This window comes from the organism of the source record quoted next, unplaced genomic scaffold (genome assembly GCF_019419815.1).
Source record: "Pyrus x bretschneideri cultivar Hongxiangsu unplaced genomic scaffold, Pyrus_bretschneideri_v1 Contig31, whole genome shotgun sequence".
Lineage (NCBI taxonomy): Eukaryota > Viridiplantae > Streptophyta > Magnoliopsida > Rosales > Rosaceae > Pyrus > Pyrus x bretschneideri.
The window spans coordinates 1,797,508-1,819,621 of record NW_025999624.1 but is presented as its reverse complement, the minus strand read 5'-3'; the positions used below and the strand labels follow the sequence as shown (position 1 = coordinate 1,819,621).

At 36.8% G+C, this 22,114-nt stretch overlaps 3 protein-coding genes across 6 annotated transcripts; 2 read left to right on the top strand and 1 right to left on the bottom strand.

Annotated features, from left to right (window-relative positions):
- Positions 1-376: 376 nt before the first annotated feature.
- On the top strand, positions 377-11,701 carry LOC103948575 (stomatal closure-related actin-binding protein 1). Of its 2 annotated transcripts, none has more exons than XM_009359621.3 (13): positions 377-553; positions 990-1,287; positions 1,606-1,734; positions 3,394-3,486; positions 4,341-4,481; positions 5,023-5,091; positions 6,766-6,849; positions 8,252-8,432; positions 9,698-9,814; positions 9,982-10,040; positions 10,605-10,739; positions 11,091-11,240; positions 11,331-11,701. In XM_009359621.3, exons 2-13 carry the CDS (start codon positions 1,006-1,008, stop codon positions 11,373-11,375), a joined length of 1,485 nt encoding a protein of 494 aa, XP_009357896.2. In that variant the 5' UTR covers positions 377-553; positions 990-1,005; the 3' UTR covers positions 11,376-11,701. The 2 variants fall into 2 exon arrangements, with proteins under 2 accessions (XP_009357896.2, XP_009357897.2); XM_009359622.3 differs by having other exon boundaries at positions 536-676.
- A 5,295-nt stretch (positions 11,702-16,996) lies between these two features.
- Positions 16,997-18,882, top strand: LOC103948574 (molybdopterin synthase catalytic subunit). 3 transcript variants are annotated; one of them, XM_048590328.1, is made up of 3 exons: positions 16,997-17,337; positions 17,773-17,877; positions 18,098-18,882. In XM_048590328.1, the coding sequence occupies exon 3, from the start codon at positions 18,195-18,197 to the stop codon at positions 18,783-18,785; it is 591 nt and encodes a 196-aa protein (XP_048446285.1). In that variant the 5' UTR covers positions 16,997-17,337; positions 17,773-17,877; positions 18,098-18,194; the 3' UTR covers positions 18,786-18,882. The 3 variants fall into 3 exon arrangements, with proteins under 3 accessions (XP_048446285.1, XP_048446287.1, XP_048446284.1); XM_048590330.1 differs by lacking the exon at positions 17,773-17,877 and having other exon boundaries at positions 16,997-17,307; XM_048590327.1 differs by lacking the exon at positions 17,773-17,877 and having other exon boundaries at positions 16,998-17,337.
- Positions 18,883-18,968: 86 nt separating this feature from the next.
- Positions 18,969-21,261, bottom strand: LOC103948573 (G2/mitotic-specific cyclin S13-7). Its single transcript, XM_009359618.3, has 8 exons — positions 20,964-21,261; positions 20,733-20,842; positions 20,460-20,621; positions 20,254-20,382; positions 19,892-20,140; positions 19,640-19,801; positions 19,352-19,533; positions 18,969-19,270 (listed from the first exon to the last, which is right to left on the bottom strand). Exons 1-8 carry the CDS (start codon positions 21,022-21,024, stop codon positions 19,126-19,128), a joined length of 1,200 nt encoding a protein of 399 aa, XP_009357893.2. The 5' UTR covers positions 21,025-21,261; the 3' UTR covers positions 18,969-19,125.
- Positions 21,262-22,114: the final 853 nt, after the last annotated feature.

The following is a 22,114-nucleotide window of genomic DNA, read 5'->3' as shown; positions in this document are numbered from 1 at the left end:
TAGTGATACGACCGTGAATTGTGGCTTCCCAATAAACAAAAAATGTGGAAGGTTCCGGATTCGATACTCTAAGCTGGCTAGTCTGCTTGATTGACAACGGATAGGATGCAATTCCCAATAGAATATTCGGGTCCGAAAAAAATAGATAACCATGATCTGAGCGGTTGTCATCTTTTATTAAAAAAAGAAGAGCATTGGTAGGTGATAGATGTGAAAACAGATGAGAACACTATTGTATTTTGAAAAAAGACGGGAAGCCGGTTCAAAAAAGCCGTATATATTTCCCATTATTTTAGTGGGAAAATATAAAATAAAAAGAAAGCAAACAGGGACGGCCGTCTCTTTTCTTCGTTTTGCTTTTCAATAAAGCAACAAAACTAGGCCCCATCCTTTCTATTCACTCTCTCTCTCTCTCTCTCTTTCTGTTTTTCTAGATTTTCAATTTGGATAACCAGAACAGGGAGCCAAACCTGCATCTGATTCTGAATTCTGATCCAAGAATCTCTCAAAGTGGCTCCTTCCCATTATTTATTCCATTAAAGCTTCATCCTCTGTAAGTCCAAGTTTCCCTCTTTATCTTCATTCTTTTTAACAAACCAAAACCCACAACCAGTAATTAAAGGGTTCGCTAGGGTTTCAGCTGGATTGTTTTTCTCCAGGTTCATTGCACAATTGGGTAAATCAGGAATGTTTTGTTTTCTGTCTTTGCGCATCCCTTTATCTTGTTTTGGATGCTTCTGGTATCAAATAAATAGATAGATATTTCTTATATATTTTACTTTTCGGTTCTAGGTTGTGATCAGCTAAGGGTTTTGTTTTTCTTCTACATTTTCTGAGCAACTGAATGCATTATTTAGAAACTGATTACTTGAATTAGGTGGTGTAGGTTGGTGGGTTCGGATCCACATTTGGTTTTAGGTAGGCAAAGACATTGTTTTTACAATTTCAGTGTGTAAATGTTAATGTGTAGCTTTTGGTGGTTGACACAGTAATTGGTCTGGAGAAATGACGAGGGTAGGCCGAGATTTTGGGGACACAATGCAAAAGGATGCTGTTCCGGCGGTGTCTGCTGATGTGGTTTTTGCTTCAAGTCGGTTTCCTAATTACAGAATTGGATCTAACAATCAGATTGTAGAGGGGAAGGATGACCGAAAGGTACTGTCGATGAAGGAAGTTGTTGCCCGTGAGACAGCACAATTGTTGGAACAGCAGAATCGCCTTTCCGTCCGAGACCTTGCCAGTAAATTTGAGAAAGGGTTGGCTGCTGCTGCTAAGTTGTCTGAAGAGGTTAAATGCTTTCAAAATTATTGGTTCTTTGGTAGAAAGTTATTATCGTTTCTGACTGAATTGTTAATAGTACATTATTTTTTTCGTTTATGATGGAAATCTGATTTTGAATGCTTAGTATGTTTATTTCACTGTAGACTGTAGTTCATCTCATTCTATTTTTTTTTTTTTTTCAGTTTAAATAATTTGGAAAAATTAGTGTTAGGAAATGATTGTTGGCAGTGCTTCTTTTGTTCCTGTTTCAAAAAATTGAAGCATTAACATCCAAATAGAGTGGATGATTGCAAAATTCTAAACAAATTCAGTTATTGAATACAGGCTAGACTTAGGGAGGCAGCATCTTTGGAAAAACACGTCCTTTTGAAGAAGCTTCGGGATGCACTAGAATCACTAAAAGGACGCGTGGCTGGTAGAAACAAGGATGATGTAGTGGATGCTATTTCAATGGTTAGTTCATTTTTTTCTTCCTTTTTTTTTTTTTTTTTAATTGCTCTGAATTGTTCCTCTCAGAAAACTTGTTCCACTTGTCACGCTGTTGTTGGGCAATTATTGCTGTTATAATGTAAAACTTATGAACTTGGGTACCAAATATTGTATTTGACTGTTTGGCTGGACGACTTGGTTGCAAAAGTATAGGATAGTGTCTGTTTGTACAAAAACCATGTTAAAACTCTATGACATTGCAACTTCAAGGGTAAAAGAATCTACTTAAATTAAAAACGTGTAAGCCATTTCAAGTTTTTCCCATCTTGACCTTCATGACATGCACTACCAAGTGACCTTGTTTCATCTTTTCCGACTTTGTCTTAAAGGAACACCAATCGATTTCATTTGAACTTAGCAAATCTCAAAATTTTGTTGGAAAGCAAAGGCCAACTTTTACCATCTTCATCTCTTCAACTGTTCAAACATTTCATATCACGGTTGTCTTACATGTTATTTTTGGGATTTCTGAATGTTCCTGTTTGAATGAAATTATCCAGAATTACCCAATGCAAGTGATAGATTGAAACAGTGGGCATACCTTGCTCCATTTTTTCTTCACATTGGTATGTAACAAACTGGTACAAGCATGGACATTTGGGTCACCGGTGGTGGGTTAAGGCTTGTTAAAGGTAGGAGGTTGGGGGATTAATGAAGATTTGTTCCAGTTTAGATGTTGCAATTAATTTGAATAAGGTACAATTGCTGGATCAAATTATGTGTGAGGATGAGAGGCATGTAGAGTGAGCATAGGTAATATTTGGTTAAGCATTTAGACCTAACTATTGTCAGGTTTTTTTTTTTTTTTTTTTTTTTGGGGGGGGGGCAGGGTTGGAATTAACGGGTGAGGGTTGGGTTTGGATCTGGACAAGTTTAAAACCTCTCTATTAACTCCTGCAGTATTTGAACAGGAACATGTTCTTTTTTTTATTTTTGAATTCCTGATACAAAATGTAATAAGATGTCATTATAATTTTTATAATGACAAGAAAAAGAAGACAAATATGTAACTAAATGTGAAGGCTTATCCACATTATGAGTGAGGGGGAGTGGGTGTGGGGGAAAAGAGAGCGAAGATCCGAGAGAAGAGAATCAGATTTATGGGAGTTTACATCCCTAGAAAGAAGCCTTTGATGCCTTTATTCGTATACCCCACTAATATAACAAACTAATAGTCTAATATGCTTGGAACTAATGGATACTATCAACGTTGTGTATTGCAGAAATTGTTATAATCTCCCTCCCTCCTTTTAGTTTCGCCTCTCTATCCAAGATGCTGCCAATGCATTCAAATCCCTAGAATTTAACTTATTTATAATCGAATTACATTATTACCTGTCGAATCAAATGATTCCATATGGAACGATATTAATCTATTTTATCAAAGGGTTATCAATTTATTTTTTGGACTTTAATACCTTCGGGCTTGTTGTCTTATGGAATTCAACTTTTCCAACCATGTTTTCTCATGATAGACTTTTATTTACCATTTCTGATTATGTTTATTCCTCTCAATAATGATTCATTTGCCCCACTGTTTTGATTTTCTTTCATACAGTTATTATTTCTGCTGTCTTTAAAAAAAGCAAATACTGACTAAGAAGTTATGATTGCTTCTCTCAGGTTGAGGCCTTAGCAGTTCAGTTGACTCAAAGAGAAGGGGAGTTAATACAAGAAAAAGCAGAGGTGAAGAAGCTAGCAAATTTTCTTAAGAAGGTAATGGTTGATATAAGTTAATTGATAAGTTGCTCAAATCAGTTGTCCAGCTTGTGGATTTATAGGACAATTCTTTTGGAAGTTAATATTTGTCCTTTTATGTCTTAGTCATTAAAAAGATGTAGGAATTTGGTAATTATTGATCCAACTTGTGTGGTAAATTCTCCTGTGTTAATGTTTGAGACTTGGGAGTACATTGTACATATCTGATGCAGTCTGATACAAAGGAAGAAGAGTTCTAGTTGCTGCTTTCTGTATTTTTCCAGATTTGGCAACTTTAGAAATTCAAAAAATGTGGGGTCCTGTGCCATGGTGATGCATCTTGTATCACATGGACCAAGGTGCATTGATGAATCCATTTTTAAAGAAGGATGGGTCTTATATGTTTGTTATTTTCGAACTTTTTAAACTCTACAGTCAAATTGGTTTTCGGTATGAGTCATCAGGTTAAAGCTAGACCTCTATTAGCACATGATATCTAAAGAATTCATGACTTCCCTGCGCATGAATTTACTTTTTTATCAAATAGGTGACTAGAAGTTTCTAGGACTTCCAAAATCTCTTTTTGAGTCGCAAGTACTTTTGTGGTCCATATATTGAGGTTGTGGGGACTGCTTATCCGATTTTCTACTCCAATTCTATAAATGGACCGGTGCATCGTTGCGTACCTCCACCAACACTCATATCTGTATGGGAGGTCGAGAGTTCGATGTGTTCCACTTTTATTGTTGCTATAAAGTACTCATCAATCATTATGCTATATACCACACAAGAATTGGTCTTTAAACATTTCTTATTTGTTTGTCTAATTACTAAAATGATTTTCCATTTTGAGTCTCTTCATCCTTTTGCAGGCTTCAGAAGATGCTAAAAAGCTTGTTGATGAGGAGAGAGCTTTTGCTCGTGCTGAAATTGAAAATGCCAGAGCAGCAGTACAGAGGGTGGAAAAAGCCCTTCAGGAACAAGAACAAATGTCGCGAGCTTCAGGAAAGCAGGTTTGTGCTACGTGTGAAAGAGTGTGAAGATTGATGAGAAGAGAATAAGAGAATGTTTATGGGAGTTTTTATTCCTGGAAAGAAGCATTAAATGCCCTTATTCGTATACACCTCTAATTTAATAAAGTAACAAGCCTTGGAACTCATGGATTTTGTCAATGTTGTCTATTAGAGAAATGGGCGTAATTTCCCTCTTACCTTTAGTTTTCCACCCTCTCCTCTAATCAAGTGGCCATTTGTGATTTTTACTGAAACTTTTTTTGTTTTTGTTTTTGTGGTTTTTGTTTTGTGGGGGGGGTTGGGTGTGTTGGGTGGGGTTTGGAGATATTTAGAACCTTGTTGGCATTAAATACATCAATGCTTCGTTGATTGTTATCACTTTTCTTGACATAAGAATGACATTTATTGACATAATTGCATCTTTCATTTCATGTTCTATTGGCAATTTTATGTTGAAACATGTGAGTAGTTTTAGTGCATTATGTCTGGTGACTAGTATATAATTTATCTTGGACGTGAGCAATTTTTGTATGTTATTTAGGACTTAGAAGAATTGATGAAAGAGGTTCAAGAGGCTAGACGAATCAAAATGCTGCATCAGCCAAGCAAGGTGACTTTTAGATCATTTGTATTGATTTTGTTTACAATTTTAAATGCAAGTATGGTGTCAGTTATTTTCATGAGGTTGTGTGGTTTATGTAATTATTCATTCTTCCTTTCTGCTTTATTGTAAAGAGTTTTTAAAAAGAATTCAAAACATTTGATGCTCACAAGTTGCTTTCTTTGAATTTTCATTCAGAATGTCTTTCTCTTTGGTCTAAAGGTTCTTAGTTCTAAGTTCTGTTTATTTATTTTAAGTTGTAACTATATAATGATTAATTGTATTTGTACCATTTCTGGTCGATTATCTGTACATTGAAGGACATATAGGTTGATACTGTTCTTACTTGTTCCAGATGGTCAATTGTATTTATGGGATCCTTTTTATGTTCTGATTTTGACAGATTGAAAGTTGTCAATACTTGGTATTTTTGCAATTTTTGAATGCAAATGTACATGATGCAGGGGAGTGTAGAAAAATGTTTTAAGGGTTAGGAAAAAGCTTCTGAGTTTTATAGATGCCATGAGGCTCAGTTATCCCGTTGATATTTGCTAGGCTTGAGTAATTATTTTTCCTAAGGAAGGCCCAGTGGAAGCATGGCACTTAGTCTCTCGGTGGTGTTTTCTAATCTAAATAAGGAAGTTTACCTGCGGAAGGGTATAATTGTTATTCTGGAGGTGGAAATCTTTGCTGCTTCTTTTAAGTTTTGACAACCCACAATCCGTAAAACTCTTTAAAAAAAAAAAAAAAAAAAAAAAAAATGATTGTTGTTGATTAATGTAGATTTGAGGAGACAGGCTATAAGGCTTTGTTGTTGTTGTAATTTAGATTTGAGGAAATTACCCAAAGTCCATTCTGTTTTTACTGCCCTGTCTCCTATGCCTTGGAGATTAGGGAGTTATTTGCACAGTGTTTGCTTCGGTTTAGATGGAAGTATTATTTCCTTGCATGGATTTTATGGCAGAGAGCATTGTTGGTCTCGTGTGTCAGGCATTTCTCCTTCGGTTTTAAAGCTAAGCTGTTTAATGTGTTTCAGAGTTTGGTTCTCACTCTGGGGCCTGGGCTTTACTGTCCACATTATTTAAGGATAGTTCCCTTCATGAATTGCTTTAGACTGGAAAGCTGCAGTACTCTATAGGTTGGGATTGGGATTGCACTCGGTTGATTTTATTCTGAAGTTTTTAAATTTTTTGAATAACTGAGTATTGACAACTTCCCGATAATTCCTTGTACGAAGCAGAAGTTCCTGGTTTCATGCTTCTTTGCATATTGGTTTAGGTTTTTTCACTGGGTTCTTGTGTTTCTTCTGTTTGCTTTAAGTGTTTCATGGACCATTTTTCCATGCTTCCTGTATTTCTTGTGTTTTCCCTTAGTAAGTTTTTCTTATATAATAACTAAATAATAAAAAAGACTACTGAACATTTTTTTTTTTTTTATTCATGGATTACATGAGAGCAAGTTTTTAGAGACCACTTTTCTTTTTAATAATGAAGCCACTTCTGCATAAAAGTAGTCTTGTTTGGACTTAGTGACTCTTGCTTTTTTTTTTTTTTTTTTTTTTTTTTTTTAAGTTTAATTTACTATTTAATACTTCTTGTACATGATTACTGTACACCCTTTTCTGGCTCTGTTAATAATCTTTACGTGTAAGAATATCTTGATGGATTGATCATCGACTTGTAGGTAATGGACATGGAACACGAGCTTCGAGCATTGAGGGCACAACTTACGGAGAAGTCTAAGAATTCTGTTCGGCTTCAAAAAGAGGTTTGTTTATTATTCTAAGTGCTTTGCCTTTTTTGATATATTTGACTTTCGTGATGTTCTGTGATGAGTTTCCATTGCATATCATATGTCAATATACTGATTCTGAGTGGTTCAAACTTCCATGCAGTTTTTAGTAGGAGGTGTTAACATTCAGTTTTAGGCTTGCCTAGTCTTTTGGGTTCTGGCAATTTGGATTTGCGAGATGAGGATCAAATGTGGGTTTTATCTTATGTTAGTCTCTGATTATTTTAGTTCTTAATGCAACTAAATTCCTTGAGGTTTTAGGCAGCAAGAAGCAATTACTTTTTTGGAACAAAATATGAAGAAACCCGAAGAATAATTTTTTAGATATAAGAACCCACACAAGTTTTTTTTCCTTTTGAGGAAACTTGATGTGAATTTTTTTAATATAGTCTGGTTCTCTAGCAAAGCAATTAAAGATTTCTCTGTCAGCGAGTACTAAATGCAAAACAAAAATAGTAGATCGTGAACCTCCAAATAGGATAGAAAACTTTGCTTATTAGCAAATTTTCTTTTTTTATTTTGTCCGCTTCATGTTCCATTTGAACTTGATTATATAATTAAAAGAATTATGTTTGAAATTTTCGTCTTCTTTTGATTATATAATCGAAAGCTTCCCATATATTTATTGCTGAATAAAGCTAGAAGGAAACGGATTTTCTTGGTTCGGCCTATTTCTGGTCAACCAGGTTTACATCAACTCTTGCTCCTTTATTAGATCAGTGTGGATTTATGAATTTAGACATCTCAAGTCTAGTAGTATCAGTACTCCTTTGTCATGGCAGAATTTAGAAATTTGGGACTCTAGTTAAAGAGTTTTGGTCCCAGTAATGCTTTTCCAGATCATATTTGGATCAGGCTTTAAATGGACCCTTTTTTGGTTTGATGGGTTTTAAGTGCTGGTAGATGGCATAAAACAACTCCATAAGTGAGCTGAGACCCATCCCCAAGCCTCTGGAGTTATTTCACTTATTCTAGTAGCCCATAGTTGCCTACGGCTACAGGTCTTAATACGTTTTTTTCTTTTTTTTTCCTAAGATCCTAATACATATGGTACAGAAAGCTAGCTGCCAATACGAAGCTTGCCTGTGCTCTTTGATTTCTTTTTGGAAATTGTGTCTACGCTTAATGAAATGCTAAAGTTCTTGCATTGATTATTAGTTGCTTAATTCACCAAGAAAATAAAGTAATCTCCTTTAATTATAGAAAATTAGTAAATTGGAGAATGAGTACTGAGTAATCACACAGAGAATATGTCCATGTTCTGAATGTTTACATACCATGAAGTATCATAGAGTTGGGGATAGGGGGATAGTATGATAGTTGACTGATTTTTATCTTGTACACTTTATTTCTGACGTCCTCACTATGTATGTTTCAGCTGGCAATGAGCAAGAGGGGCTTGGAGAAAATTTCCGAATTATTTGAATTAGATGGCCCTGAAGTTTTAGGGTCATATTTGCGGATTCAGCCTTGCTCTGGTGATGCTCCAGAACTCTGTAAATGTTTGATTCAATGGTATCGTGTATCATCTCAAGGTGGCAAGAAGGAGTCTATATCAGGTATATAGTCTTTTTTATGCTTACTATTGAGTTTGTGAAGAAGGGCATGATAATAATTGGTTCGGTGTTATATAAATATGGTGGTGTCACAAAATGCTCATTTGTATTCTTTTCACTTTCTTTGGTGTAGCTCCAGAACTTTCGTTGTTGAGTGTGTGCGCTCTTGCATGTTTGCTTCTGTGTTTATATAATAAGTACATGAAATTTTAATAAACCAGTGCCAGGTGCACATAACCATGTTTATCATGCAGACATGCATATACTTGGTTGTCTTTGATATGTTTAGCATTGCTTTATGGTTCTAGACTAATTGATTTGATTTATGTATACATCTATATTCTTAGTAAAGAGGAGCTAGACTTCGGCAATCAGGATGGCCTCTACTTTCAGATTATCTGTCAGATTTCTAACTAATCAATTGCGTCAATCATGTACTCACTCAATGACTATACTCAAGCTTATGTAGCATGCACATCACTAGCTAAAAAGTTCACCCTAGTACTGAATTTGGCTAGGCTTTGCCCAGTTTAGTGTTGAGCACTCTGTGTTGAAACCTTGATATATGAGCTAAACTTCAATGGTTAACATTGCTGGATGGCATATGAGCTGAGGCCTATTTGCAACATTATTGTTCCAGTGGAAAAAATATTCATGGCTTGTCTCTCTAAGCTTGAAGGATCAAAGATTCCTTTTACACTCTTTAACATGCAATGCTAAACTAAACTGCCTATTGTTTCAGTGTCATTGAAAGCTCCGGCAAAAGAAAAAAAAGGAGAATGACACTTGTTAATATTTGTTCGTTTTGAAGTTCATGATTATTTTTCTTTTAGGTCTTTTAAATATTGGGACTGTGCTTGTTGTAGGACAGAGGACAGGGACCCTTTTAATTTTTCATGAAGAGTGGCTGAATGGGATTCACGACCCTCTTTTATTGTTTAAGAATAGATGGTTGAGTGACGTTTAAAACTGATACCCTTAATATTTGTGTGTAATTATTTTATTCTTCACCATTTCATTGGATCTAATAATACTGATTGTTAATATATCTGTGTATGTTTGTATGTTTTTATATATTCAAGACATCCCTTTCAGCGTGAATGGACCACGTGTGCATCAATTATATTGAGTAACTTGGAGCACATGTGACCAAATTTGACCTAAAATGTGGATGAATTTCTTGCTGTTAAGATCTTTTTACAACCAACCCATAACCAATTTGCTGTCAAGATCTTTATTCATTTCTCATTCAACTTTCCCTGCACCAGGAGCTATAAAATCAGTTTATGCCCCAGAGCCTTTTGATGTTGGGCGAGTCTTGCAAGTTGATATTATTTATGAAGGACAGAGGCTAACACTGACAACTGCTGGTCCCATTGATCCTGGTCTGGTTTACATAACTGATTTTTGTCTTTCATCAAGTTGAGATTTTGAATTACTAAGACATTGTGATAGCCGTTTATTTCATTTGTTCAAATCTGTCAACATGTATATCCTTTTATGATCTAAACAAACTGAATGGGGAAGGGGCTGATTTCTTTGCTATCATCAGCTGCTGGTTTGGGAAGCTATGTGGAGGCACTTGTACGGAAACATGATATTGAGTTCAATGTATGTTATGTCATCCAAATCTTTTCTCAGAATTATTGGTTTGTGCACTGTATTATATCTTCAGCCTAACGTTTGTGACAAGAGTTCAGGTTTTATGCTTATATCATGAACGATTTTGCTTATTTAGTATTATTATGGTGAAATTTTTTTCAGTGTTATGGGAAAGTATCATTTTCTTAAAAACTTTCCTATCAATCATCATGTATGGACTGACCCTTTGTTAAGGTCGTGTGAACTGTCCAGTCAATGTTGAGCTTTTCATCTAGATCAAATGCTCAAAGTTCCATATATGCCTTTTGGAGATTAAAATGAAAAAAGAATAAACATTTGGACGAAAGTTCGGTGTCACTATGATTTCCATCAACTTTTCAGTTTTCCTCTCTTTCTTGGTGTCTTAAATGGCATTTCTATTATCTATAGCGTATTTGCTGAACTGTGCAGTCACTGTTTTCATTTGTTCTTATTGGTAGCTGAAAAAAAAATAAAAGATTTAGTGTTATTTTCATCACCTACAATCATCCATTGCCCCCTTAGACGTATCTTTTTCTTTTTGTTGCTTTGCAGGTAGTTATTACCCAGATGAATGGGGTGAATCATCCTTCGGAATCTATTCATGTATTTCATGTTGGAAAAATGAGGATTAAACTTTGCAAGGGAAAAACTACAATTGCTAAAGAATACTTTTCTCCCTCAATGCAGGTATTAGAGATGTTTTCTTCGTTTTCCACTTAACCCGTTTAAGTAACAATACAGTTGTTTGTTATAACATTTACCATTCAATCTTAATCTCCCCGAGTCTTCTGTTGCATCTCATCATTAATGCATCGCATATGTGGTTTAGGTGTTCCAATAAGCAAAGCCATGAGTGCAAAAATTGAAATGTACTTGTTCTACTAGCAATTTGTTTGTTGTCATTGCAACTGAAACCAGAATAGAAACCGCACTCCAATAGACAATGGTTTTTGTATTAAAACGTTAGTTGTGTTCCTTTATTTTTGTCTCACTGATTTTAAACCATGTCTGCAAATGCTGTTTGCTCATATGCTTTAGCTATGCGGAGTTAGAGGAGGTGGGAATGCTGCCGCTCAGGCACTGTTTTGGCAAGCGAAGCAAGGGCTTTCTTACGTGTTGGCATTTGAATCAGAACGAGAGAGGAATGCGGCCATCATGCTTGCCAGGAGATTTGCTTTTGATTGTAATGTATGTAGAGTTTTCTCCCTGCTGTTTCTTGGTCCCTTGTTATATATGATTGACGAAGAGATTATCAATATTCAATGCGTAATGTGGCAGATAATGCTGGCGGGGCCGGATGACAGAACTCCCCTGGGAACCTGATGGGACGTCGACAAGTATCGTAGTCACTAAATGTAATTATTGAGCTTCCTCTTGTATTATAAGTTTGTAACAGTAAAATGTGGCCTTGTTTAGCTGTGCGTGTAGGCGCTTCCATGTTCATTTTTCGTTTCGTTTTACGACATGAAGGCATTTTTTTTCATTTTGCCTTATTGTTTGAGAGTGTAAACAATGCTCTTCCGGGCTTGGGATTGGGGGTTGATTTGAGTGTAACACCTTTCGTATGCCGAGTGATTGGTGTAACATTTTGTTGATTGATTTTGGTAACCTGAGATTGGAAACCCTTCGTTAATGGATCTGTTTTGTCATATGATATTGTTACTGCAATGCAGACTAAGAGGGGTGGGTTAGAAACTCGGACACTGCGTGGTCCAATATCCTAGTTGATATGATGTCGGGTTCCTTCATATGCATCACAAGTTCAAAATTCCTCCCTCTTGGAAATTAATGTAATAGTTCCAAACATTTCTCCCTCTGTGTCTTCACTTTTCACATGTTACCTTGTCAACTTCCTGGACATTTTTCTTGCACTTGCGTCGCATTTGTCTCTTTAAACATCTAATCACCCCCTAAGTTGATGAGTTCCGTTTTGTCTAAGTAGTGCGGATATATAACTTATACGTTAACCAATGTAAGCGTTGCACGCTCATCATGCCATCATTTGATGTAGGATCAAACAATGAGTCTCACCAAATTAGAGTTGGCAAAAGGGCTGTGTTTACCATGCTTGTATCAACCCTTATTTGTATGGATCATATTGTGTTTACTCATTAAGCCAAACAGTAGAAATATTCATATTCAAATCCAAACCCGACCCGCAAAAACTATAGTTAAGCTGATCATGCATGTTCACCGATAAGAATGGTATATTACTTAAACGAATAATCAAATAAAAATTTCGTACTAAATTATTAAACATTAACATCTGATGATTCAACAATATGACTGCCTGAGAGACTCAGATCATTTCTAATGGAGATGGTTAAAGGTTCAAAAGCTAAAAATTGACCTGATTTGTCTTGAAATTCATTTCCAACTAATGGCTGAGTTATAATTCTATGGAGTCTACCAGCGCATTATTTGGCTCAAAAGGGCATCAAGCTGGTCAAATGTAGCCCCATATTAGCTATTTTTTGGGGCCTAGCTCTTTTGTTGTAATAATTTATTCAAATTCAACGGCTAAATTTAAAATCATCTAATATTAGTTTAAATAAATTAACCAATCAATTTAAAGTATAAATTTAAAACTGATAAATAATTGAGAGGGCTATGTTTAGCTCATTCAGTTGGAAATGGTACATAAATATGAGTATAGTCTGACACGTTCATTTAGGTTTTTTTTTTTTTTTTCCAGGGCTATAATTTTGAACGGAATTATGTTTAGCTCTTTCAATTGGAGATGGACTGAGATAGTATAAAGCTAGCCATGGCTTTCTTTTAGTAGGTAAAGTTACCGAAATAACCTTTTTGCTAATAGGTTGAAATGGGTTTGAAGTTTCAACTTTTTTTTTTCATTTTGCACCACAAAATAATAAAAATATATCAATTTATGCATTTAGTGTAGACCTAACAATTTCATACATGTACCGTCAAGATCAGAGCCAGGACTTTTTTCTTGGGTGGGCTAGTTGAAATTAGTACCACAAAATTATATATTCATTTTTTTTGCCGGGAATTGATATTAACACTCAAAAAATCTCATTTGACACTCCAAACTTTCTATAATTAAAAAGAAAAATACACTTATGAAAAGTGTAGAATGAAATTTTTGGAGTGCTAATAATAGTTCCCTTTTTTGCCCATATAAAATTATATAATAATCAACATGAAACAACAACGATGAAATATAAACTTTTCTTAAAATCATAATCTAATCGACAAATTCAAGGACCAAATAAATAATTAACCTACTAATTAAATGAAGAATAGTAAATAAAGAGATTAATAACATACCAAATGTGACATTCATTGGAAAATCTCAACGAAAAGTAAGTTGCAGAGCTAGGGGTTTAGTGATTGATTAAAAAAATCTTTTATTTTTCTTGAGTAAGAAGCACAATGGTTAGATTGCATAGGGTAAAAAGTCTTTTTATTTTTTGTCAAATAATATATTTGTTAGTTTAGATGTTAGAGATTAGGAAACCGACGGAATTTGAACCCACGCCATGGTACAAAAGCAACACTCCTCCCTACCACTGTAAGAGGATGGGGAATAGAGAGAACTCATTTTATTTTTAGCATAAAAGAATTATTTATTGCCTATCATGCACTAAGTATACATTAAATATTAACCTGTATGAAAATGAGTGAGCTATATAAACTACATGCATCATCTCCAATGAGGGACTTTATATGAGACTAGAAAAGTGGTGGATATAGCTCAATTTAGAGCTCCGATGAATCTTTAGGGTTCTAAAAAAGAATCTCTCCCAATAAAGGCTTATATATCTTTCGGTCTCTATATGGGGCTATATATTTTATTTACGTAATAATTTGATTATGCGGTAAATTTATTTTTGTCTTAACTTTTCTTAACTTGATTTTTGGAGTGTTATCTTAAATTTTAATTTATGAGCTTTTTAACCTAATAAAATTCAATTTCTGACAAAGTTGGATTTCATCACTTATGTACTGTTGTAGGTTCTCTTATCTCAATTTCATCTATTGGTTTGTTTATGTGAAATCAAACAAGATAAGATGTGACGGCCCGTCCCGGAAATTTTAAAAACGTACGCATGAAAAGATGATTTTGCCCCTAGCGAGATTTTTCGTTGTGTGGTTGTTCTTTTTGGTTTGTGTGGCTGGTTTTGCACCACACACCTCCCCACACTCACCCTCACCTTTCCTCAGCCCTGTACCCCCTACCCCGAGTCCTTTTCCCTTCCATTATCATCACCATCGTACGGAAACACACACACACACCCATTAAATCTTCACAGATCGAAGAAACAAAATACAAATCCATGCTCGTGAGGCTCGTAGGAGTCCAACCATACCCATTTCAGGTAAGGTTACCTTCGTTTTCACGTCGAACTCGTGATGCCCGATTTTGGTACTGTTTATGCACACGTGATTTTTCACGATTTTGGGAATTTCAAGCTTGTAGGAAGCTTGGTGAGGTCCCTAGGAGGCTCGGAGTGGTTCGTTTGAAGGTTTTGGACGTCGGGATTGTGAGTTTCGAAGTTGGCCGGAAATGGTGGAGTTTTTCAGGTGAGATTTCGTGGATTTTAGCACTTGAAAGTGGTATGGCTTTGTTCCTCTCGTTGTAAGCTTCATTGGTACCAATTTTGTGAAATTTGGTTGAAAAACGAAGAAGATAGGACAATTAGAAGTTTTTCCCGATTTTCCGGCACCGGCGACGACGCCGAAGTCTCGCCGGAGAAGACGACGGAATATTCTGTTAGTTGGACGGAATATTCCTAACACCGTTGACAGAAACCGTTAGGGAATAACGGAATATTCCTAACGGCGTCAACTGACGCCATCAGCGTGCCAGGCACGTGCCAGGCACGTGCCTGCGCGTGGCCGGCGCATGTGGCCGTGCCTTGGCCAGCGCGTGGGGGCGCGTGCGACGGTGAAAAATTATTTTAAAAATATGGGGATGTTCCTGAGGTTGAGTAGATCACGTTGGTGTATTCATACACCCCATTTGAGCAATGTATGAGAAGTTATTTCTAAAGGTTGGTTATGTGCTTTAAAATTAACGTTTTTATAGTTGTTTCGCATATAGGTGAGACGTATCCCGAGGACGAGCGTGGTCACTCGAGGCAAGGGGGTTACGACCCTTCCACTTACCAGTGAGTGGGCTTTTGGTTTTCTGTATATACCTATATACTTATACTTTTCCCAGAAATTGATTTTGAATCGTTTATTCCTTATACGCCATGCATTATATTGTCGTTGTTATACATTGTTAGTTGCATTTATACATATGTATATTGGTGCTGTGGACGCACAGGTGAGTGTCAAGTGAGTATAATTTCTATTTACATTCAGTAGTAATTCTAAAGACTTAGAGAGCTCATAACCTGCACCCCCGGTGTTAGTGCTCCCGTCCAGAGTCGGGCACAGTCCTTCACGTGATGTTCACCTCCCGCACCACACGCTCATCTTGGATCCAAGTTAGGTGCACAGTCCTGTTGTACAGACCACTTTGGGTGGTTCCGACTTGTAGGTGACCCGCGATTATTCGCCCAGCCTTCACGTGATCGTAGCACTTAAGCGTACTTATATTACACCTAGGCTGTCGTACATACCACTTTAGGTGGTTCCGACTCGTGTGCAGGTATAGTTAGTGAGATAGAGATTCGAGCTCTAGATTCAGCCGTACAGGTCACGTTAGGTGACTCCAGCTGACAGTTACATGGTATTGATTTGATGTTTCCTGAGCACTGGCATACTACTTCGATACATATTGCATGGCACGTTTCTCGAGCATGACTTATATATATATATATATATATGTATGCTATTTTCTGGGAAGTATACAGGTTTTACGGCAAGGGGTTAGAACTTATTTATTGAATTGGTTTTCGAAAAGCTTTGTTTTTGCCCACTCACGCTTTTGTTTTGCGCCCCTCCAAGTTCTAGTTGGCTAGCATGTTTGGTGGCTTCCCTAAGGACTTTTCCAGCATATCTGACAGACCACCACCAGTGTATGACCACCTTCGGGTGTGCTTTTGTTGTCGTCTTTCCCTTTTGGACTGCATTAAGCTTTATGCTCTGAACTTAGGGTTCACACTTACGCTTGCACTTGATTTTTATTACGTTGTGTAAAGCTAGTTTTATTTATTCGTACTATTTCTATTATTATTTTATTTGTTTCCGCACTGTGCACATGGCTTCGTCACTTCCACGTGACGGCCAGCATGCCCTGATCTCGATCGGGGTGTGTCATAAGATTTCATTTCATAACAACCATTGGATTTGATTATCTTATCTCAATCTCATCATTTGGTTTATTTCTCTGATTAACACATTCTCTGAAATCAATCAAGATTTTCATTTCATAACAACCATTGGATTAGATTATCTTATCACAATTTAGTTATGTTATTTGTCTATATTTTCGATTTAGGTCTCTAAACTACCAATGTTAAATTTCATCACTTTTTTATGAATTTTCATTCTAGAAAATTAAACTCAAAGCACTACATTTCTTCTAATCAATCACACAAAAGATAGTCGTTGTTTGTATATGTTTTCTTAATCAAACAAATGGATTGAAAATAAACCCTTAAAATCCTAAACGGTTGAAAAATAAACCCTTAAAATCATGTTTTGAAATTAATAATAGGGCTCACCCATTTCTTAAAAAAATTAAAAAAAAAAAGACCAAAAAATCTAAAGATTGGATCCTCAATTTGGTGTGGGGACCCCACTTCTTGGGGTTAGATGCTCTTAACATAAGCAATGAAAGCATGAATTTACAAAAAAACACCTTCCTAACTACAGCCCACCTAAGCTTGTGGATAGTCCACCACCGCTAATACGACATAAAACGACACATGAAAAAAATCATTGCTCGGATCAAGGCTTAATTGGTCGTGTTGATATCGAATCAACACGTTAAGCACCCAACGGATTGATTAAGTGATCCTCACATGCCTTCTTTGAAAATCGTCCCAAACCTAATAGTGTAAAATAATCGCCAGAGCCGTCTATTTTCTAAACAACATTTAAAGATTAACCATGCTTAAAGTAAACAAAACAAAAGGTCATTTAATTATTGAGTAATGTTTTTAATGTTTAAGCGAAGAAGACGATTGGCGTATGGATATTAGAAAACCAAAAAAGAGATGGTTGCTGGCGTCGCCTTAAAGTCGTAAACAGAGTGTTTACCGTCGTCAACCTCCTCTCTCTCTCATCTCTTAGCTACCCATCTGCTCCAGTACCATACAGTTTTTCACTTACTGTGAGTATTGAGTATTAATACTATCAGCAGGTACAGTTTAATTCTTAATTGGATTGGATTAGGTCGTGATGAACGTGGAATCATTGATTTTCTGGTTTAATTGTTAATTGGATTGATTAGCTTGTTTGACTCTATCTTGTTGCAATTCCTAATTTTTGGATATAAGAAAATTCCTCAAATGTTGTGAAATTTTGTAATGGTTTCTTAGAAACTTCAACCCTTGAAATGGATTTGATTAATTCAGGGGCGGACTGCATATTATCAACTGCAACTTGAGTTTTCTTCTGTTTTTAACACTACGCTATGTTTCCTTCTGTTTCATGCTGGTCTGATTGGTGGGTTGTTCTGTATTATGCCAAAATTATATCATTTGGGTTGCATTCTTAACTATGACTCTATGAGCGCGTTAGGGTTTTCAACCTTTTTGATTTGGTATCTCATACATGGATGGCTTGATATTGATAGGGGACAAAAATCACTAGGAACTTGAGTTTTTTAATTGTTCCGTTTGTGGTTGATTCCTACTTAAGCTAAAACCTCCCCTTTCTGATAATTTACCAGAGCCATCAGGTACTGGAATTCTCTCATTGTTTATCTTTTTGACAGAGAGATTTATCACTTTGGTCTGTCTTTCGTTTATGATCGATAGATTTATCATTTAGGCCTGTCTTTTGTTTATGATCGATATATTTACCATTTCAGTCGGTCTTTTGTGTATGATCGATAGATTTATCATGTCTGTCATGTAACAAATTGGCTGATTTTACCACGGACCTTATTCTTGACACAGGTTTGAACTATCAGCTGAAAAGCAAAGAGAAATTGTGAGATAAAAGTTGCATCATTCTTCAGAGCTCGGGGATTCTGCATTTCTGCTCAAGTCCCAGATGGAGATGGAGATGGCTGAGGATGAGAAAAATCTAGTGGAAATCTTAGAGGAGGAGATCCAAATTGACATGGCCAAATATATCAACTATGTGAGTGCCCCACAGGCGGGTGCCATTGCAACATTTTCGGGTACCACGCGCGACACTTTTGAGGGCAAAACAGTCTTGGAGCTCAGATATGAAGCATATGTTCCCATGGCAATACGGTGCCTAAAATCCATTTGTTCATCTGCTAGATCATCCTGGAATCTCCTCTCCATTGCAGTTGCCCACCGCCTGGGCCCTGTTCCAGTTGGTCAAACAAGTGTTTTCATTGCAGTGTCATCTATTCATCGAGTTGATGCATTGGATGCTTGTAAATTTGTGATTGATGAGATAAAGGCATCAGTTCCAATATGGAAAAAGGAGGTTTATGCTAATGGAGAGGTTTGGAAGGAGAATTCAGAGTTCCTAGAGCGGAGGTTGGATCTCGGGAAAAAAGATGACATGTATTATGAGAAGCAAGTCGAAGCTGATTCTGAAAGGCATAGCAGGAAGAGCTGTTGTGGGGCTAAGGTCAAGGTCACTGAGGAAGGAGACGGAAAGTCGTAGAGCTGTTTGCAAGGCTTTTTCTATGTAATGCAATTTTACTCTTCAAATACTTGTAATGTTCTTTTTTGATCAGTTGGTATTTCTGGGTTTTTGATTAGTTCTTCAGATTTCTCAATGTTATCAAGCAACGCTGGATTACAAAAGTTTTTTTTTCCCTAACCCTAACAGGGTATGCATCGCAACTTTTACTCGAAGAAGAATCATTCATTCATGAGCATTGAAATACATCAACAGTATTTTTGAGTCGAAAATATTACAATAGATTGCTGCAAGCAAGGATCATAACAACAAAATGATCTCAAAACATTGATTAATCCACAGAACACGATAATATTAATATTCAGAGTGGTTCGGCAGAAAGGCCACTGGCTGGTGAAAGAAGAGCAACCGCGCTACGCTTCGAGCAACAGAACTTCTTATAGACTGCCTTGAGCTTACTCTCTGCAGCTGCCGAATGAAGGGTTACCAGAACCTTTGCGCAATCCCTGTTCCAGAATTGAGAAAAGATCAATCCATAGTCATAAACTAAAAGATTATGAGAAAACTGGGAAAGATTTACTAAGTACTTGAGCTCGTCTTCTGAATATCCAGTGTAATGCTTGAGAGTTTCAGTCCATAAAGGGCTCTCGTCAAGGGTGCATCGAGCAGCATAAACAGCAGATGCAGCGATCATTGAAGGGCAGTACAGAATCATACTGGTATAGTCCATCAAGCTCAATTCAGCAAGAAAAAACACCATATTCTCCATCTACATTACATTAGCACAAACAAGCAACTTATTAAAATCCCAATCCAAGATTACTGCAAGGAACTAGGATGAAAAATCACACCATAAAAGTTTTTAAAAGTCTTACATCGTTATCAGATGGTCCAGACGCTTTGATGTAGCGAACAAGGAAGACGTACGGTGTGGGAACTGTTAGACACCATCCCAGCTTTCCCAAGATTGCTTTTTCCATGACCAACACCTTTTCTTTACCATAAGCATTGTCTGAAATGCAAACAAAGTCATTAACCTGCACATTTTCACATTACCACAAACAAGATTAGGCAACGATACATAACATAACGTCGGAAAAAATACATAACAAAAACAATAACACTACCTCAGGCGCCCAAATTTCTTCGTACTTGCTTGCTAGAAGCATTGAGCTGATACCAACTAACTGAAGCTCCCTCCTCGGCACAAGTTTTACTGAAAGAAATCGATCTACAATGTTTACGGTAAGATAGAGGGTTTCTGGCGTGAGTTCAAATTTGTGATGAACTTCTATCAACCAGTCTACAAGGATTGATCTCATCTTGGCATTTATTTCAGGCTGTAAATCCATGTACTCATGAACGCGGTTCTCATCCTGCATCAGAACGAACCATCCAATGAGAGAGAGAGAGAGAGGAAGGGGGAAAGAGAAGGATGAGTGAGCTCTGATTGATTGAAAAAAGGAAAACAGAAAGTTCAAGTAAATACTTGTGAGAGCTTGTAAAACTGGTAGATGTCATCCAAATATTCTACTACTGCCAACTCGTTATCAGCATCAGCTGTATCGATGTCTAGCTTTAGATCCTTTAGCTTACTAGTCAGTCCAGAAGCAGCAGCCTGTGGGAAGAGAAACTGAGTGATGGTATACAGAGCGAGCAAAAGTAACGAAAAAGGTTGTCAAAAGGGAAAATTACTTTGCTTCGGGCACTGAGAGTTGATGTGAAGGCCCTGACACTCTTCCTTGAGGCCACCCCTTGCCTGTTGACACCACTAATCTTGTCATTTTCAACCACTGCTACAACCTTGGTTGCATTATCGGATTTGAATTTCCCATGAACTGGTTGTGTGACGGGTTTCTGAAGATTAAACAACGGAACTCAGCATTTAATCAATTGGAATTACGAACTCTAAAACACAGTTAAGATTGACAAAAGAAGTAAAACTAAAAAGATGGGTAAGGTTATAACCTTGGTCTTATCCGGTGCTGCTGCGGGGGCTTGGCCATGGAGGTTACCAATATCTCTAAGAACCTGCCTATTTTTCCCCTCTGCTGCCACTTTCTTCTGCTTACCTCCCTCTGAGACATTTAAACATGTGAGCAAAACATAAAGGAACAAGGCCAGGGAACGAAAGAAATCGAAACCATGATTGACAGAAGAGAAGAAGAGAAGAGATTAAGGAAGGTGGTGGTACGGCACCTTTGTGGGGTTGTTGTTGCTGTTCTTGTTGAGGCCCAACAGCGACGGCTTTCGAAGCCATTTCAAGATCTTGAATTTCTTGACCGTTACCACCAAAAACTCCACCCAGACTCGAAAACAAGGACGACAGAAACACTTGGAGACGACTGCTGCGCGTCTCTCCGTCTTCTTCGCCGTTAATGGTCGCCACCTTCTCCTCCACTTCTCGACTATCTTTCGTCTTTCGTTTTCTCTTTCGTCTTTCGTCTTTCGTTTTCTCTTTCGTCTTTCGTCTTTCGTCTTTCGTCTTTCTCCAAGTTTTGTCAGATTGTGGTTGTCATGGTTTCCTTTTGAAGCTGCTGAAGCCTGAACCGACGCTTCTCCCCAACGGTCTTATTCTCATCGAATTAAGGCCGTTGGATTTCTGCCCCCGTCTAACGGCTACGATCCCCTTAGCCCTTGCTGCTTTCTCACTTTTCTCTCCTGTTGAGTTTAGAATTTTCAAACCGTTGGTAGGAGTAAGATGGTAACGGTAACCCCACTGCCCAGCGTGCGTGAGTTTTTTTTTTTTATATTTTTTTTTTTTAAGTACAAATTCCAAATAGTAGAAAAGGCCCATGTCATCAGAAAGCCCAAATACAGACCAAAAAAACAAAAAAAACAACTGAATTTTCTCTGGCGCACTTGTCATATTCACACCACGCTATTTAACATCTGTATTGAATTGGACGGTGGATATAAAGTAGGCTATTGCTATTAACACAATCTTTTTTACATTTTTTTCTTGTTAATTTTTATTCATTGATATTTTTCAATTCATTTGATTCGATATAAAAAATTGAAAGGATGTGCTAAAAGTAATAACTAGTATGTGAATAGCACTACCTATAAATTATTGAGTTAAATTGCAGTCTGGAGAAAAAAAATTAGAAAACTAATGAAAAGCTCCAAAATTGGGCTATATTATTCTTTAAGGACAAAAAGTTGTCATAATTCCCAATATATCCTTGGAGCTAGAATTCTTCAAAGTAGTCGGTATGTTTACTATAAAGCAATGCAAATGGAAAAAGGATTCGGCGTGTTCATCGTACATCGTATGGTTAATTTTTGTTAGGTACTATTTATATTTAATTTAAAATTTAAAATTTAAAATGATTTATAATCGCACGATG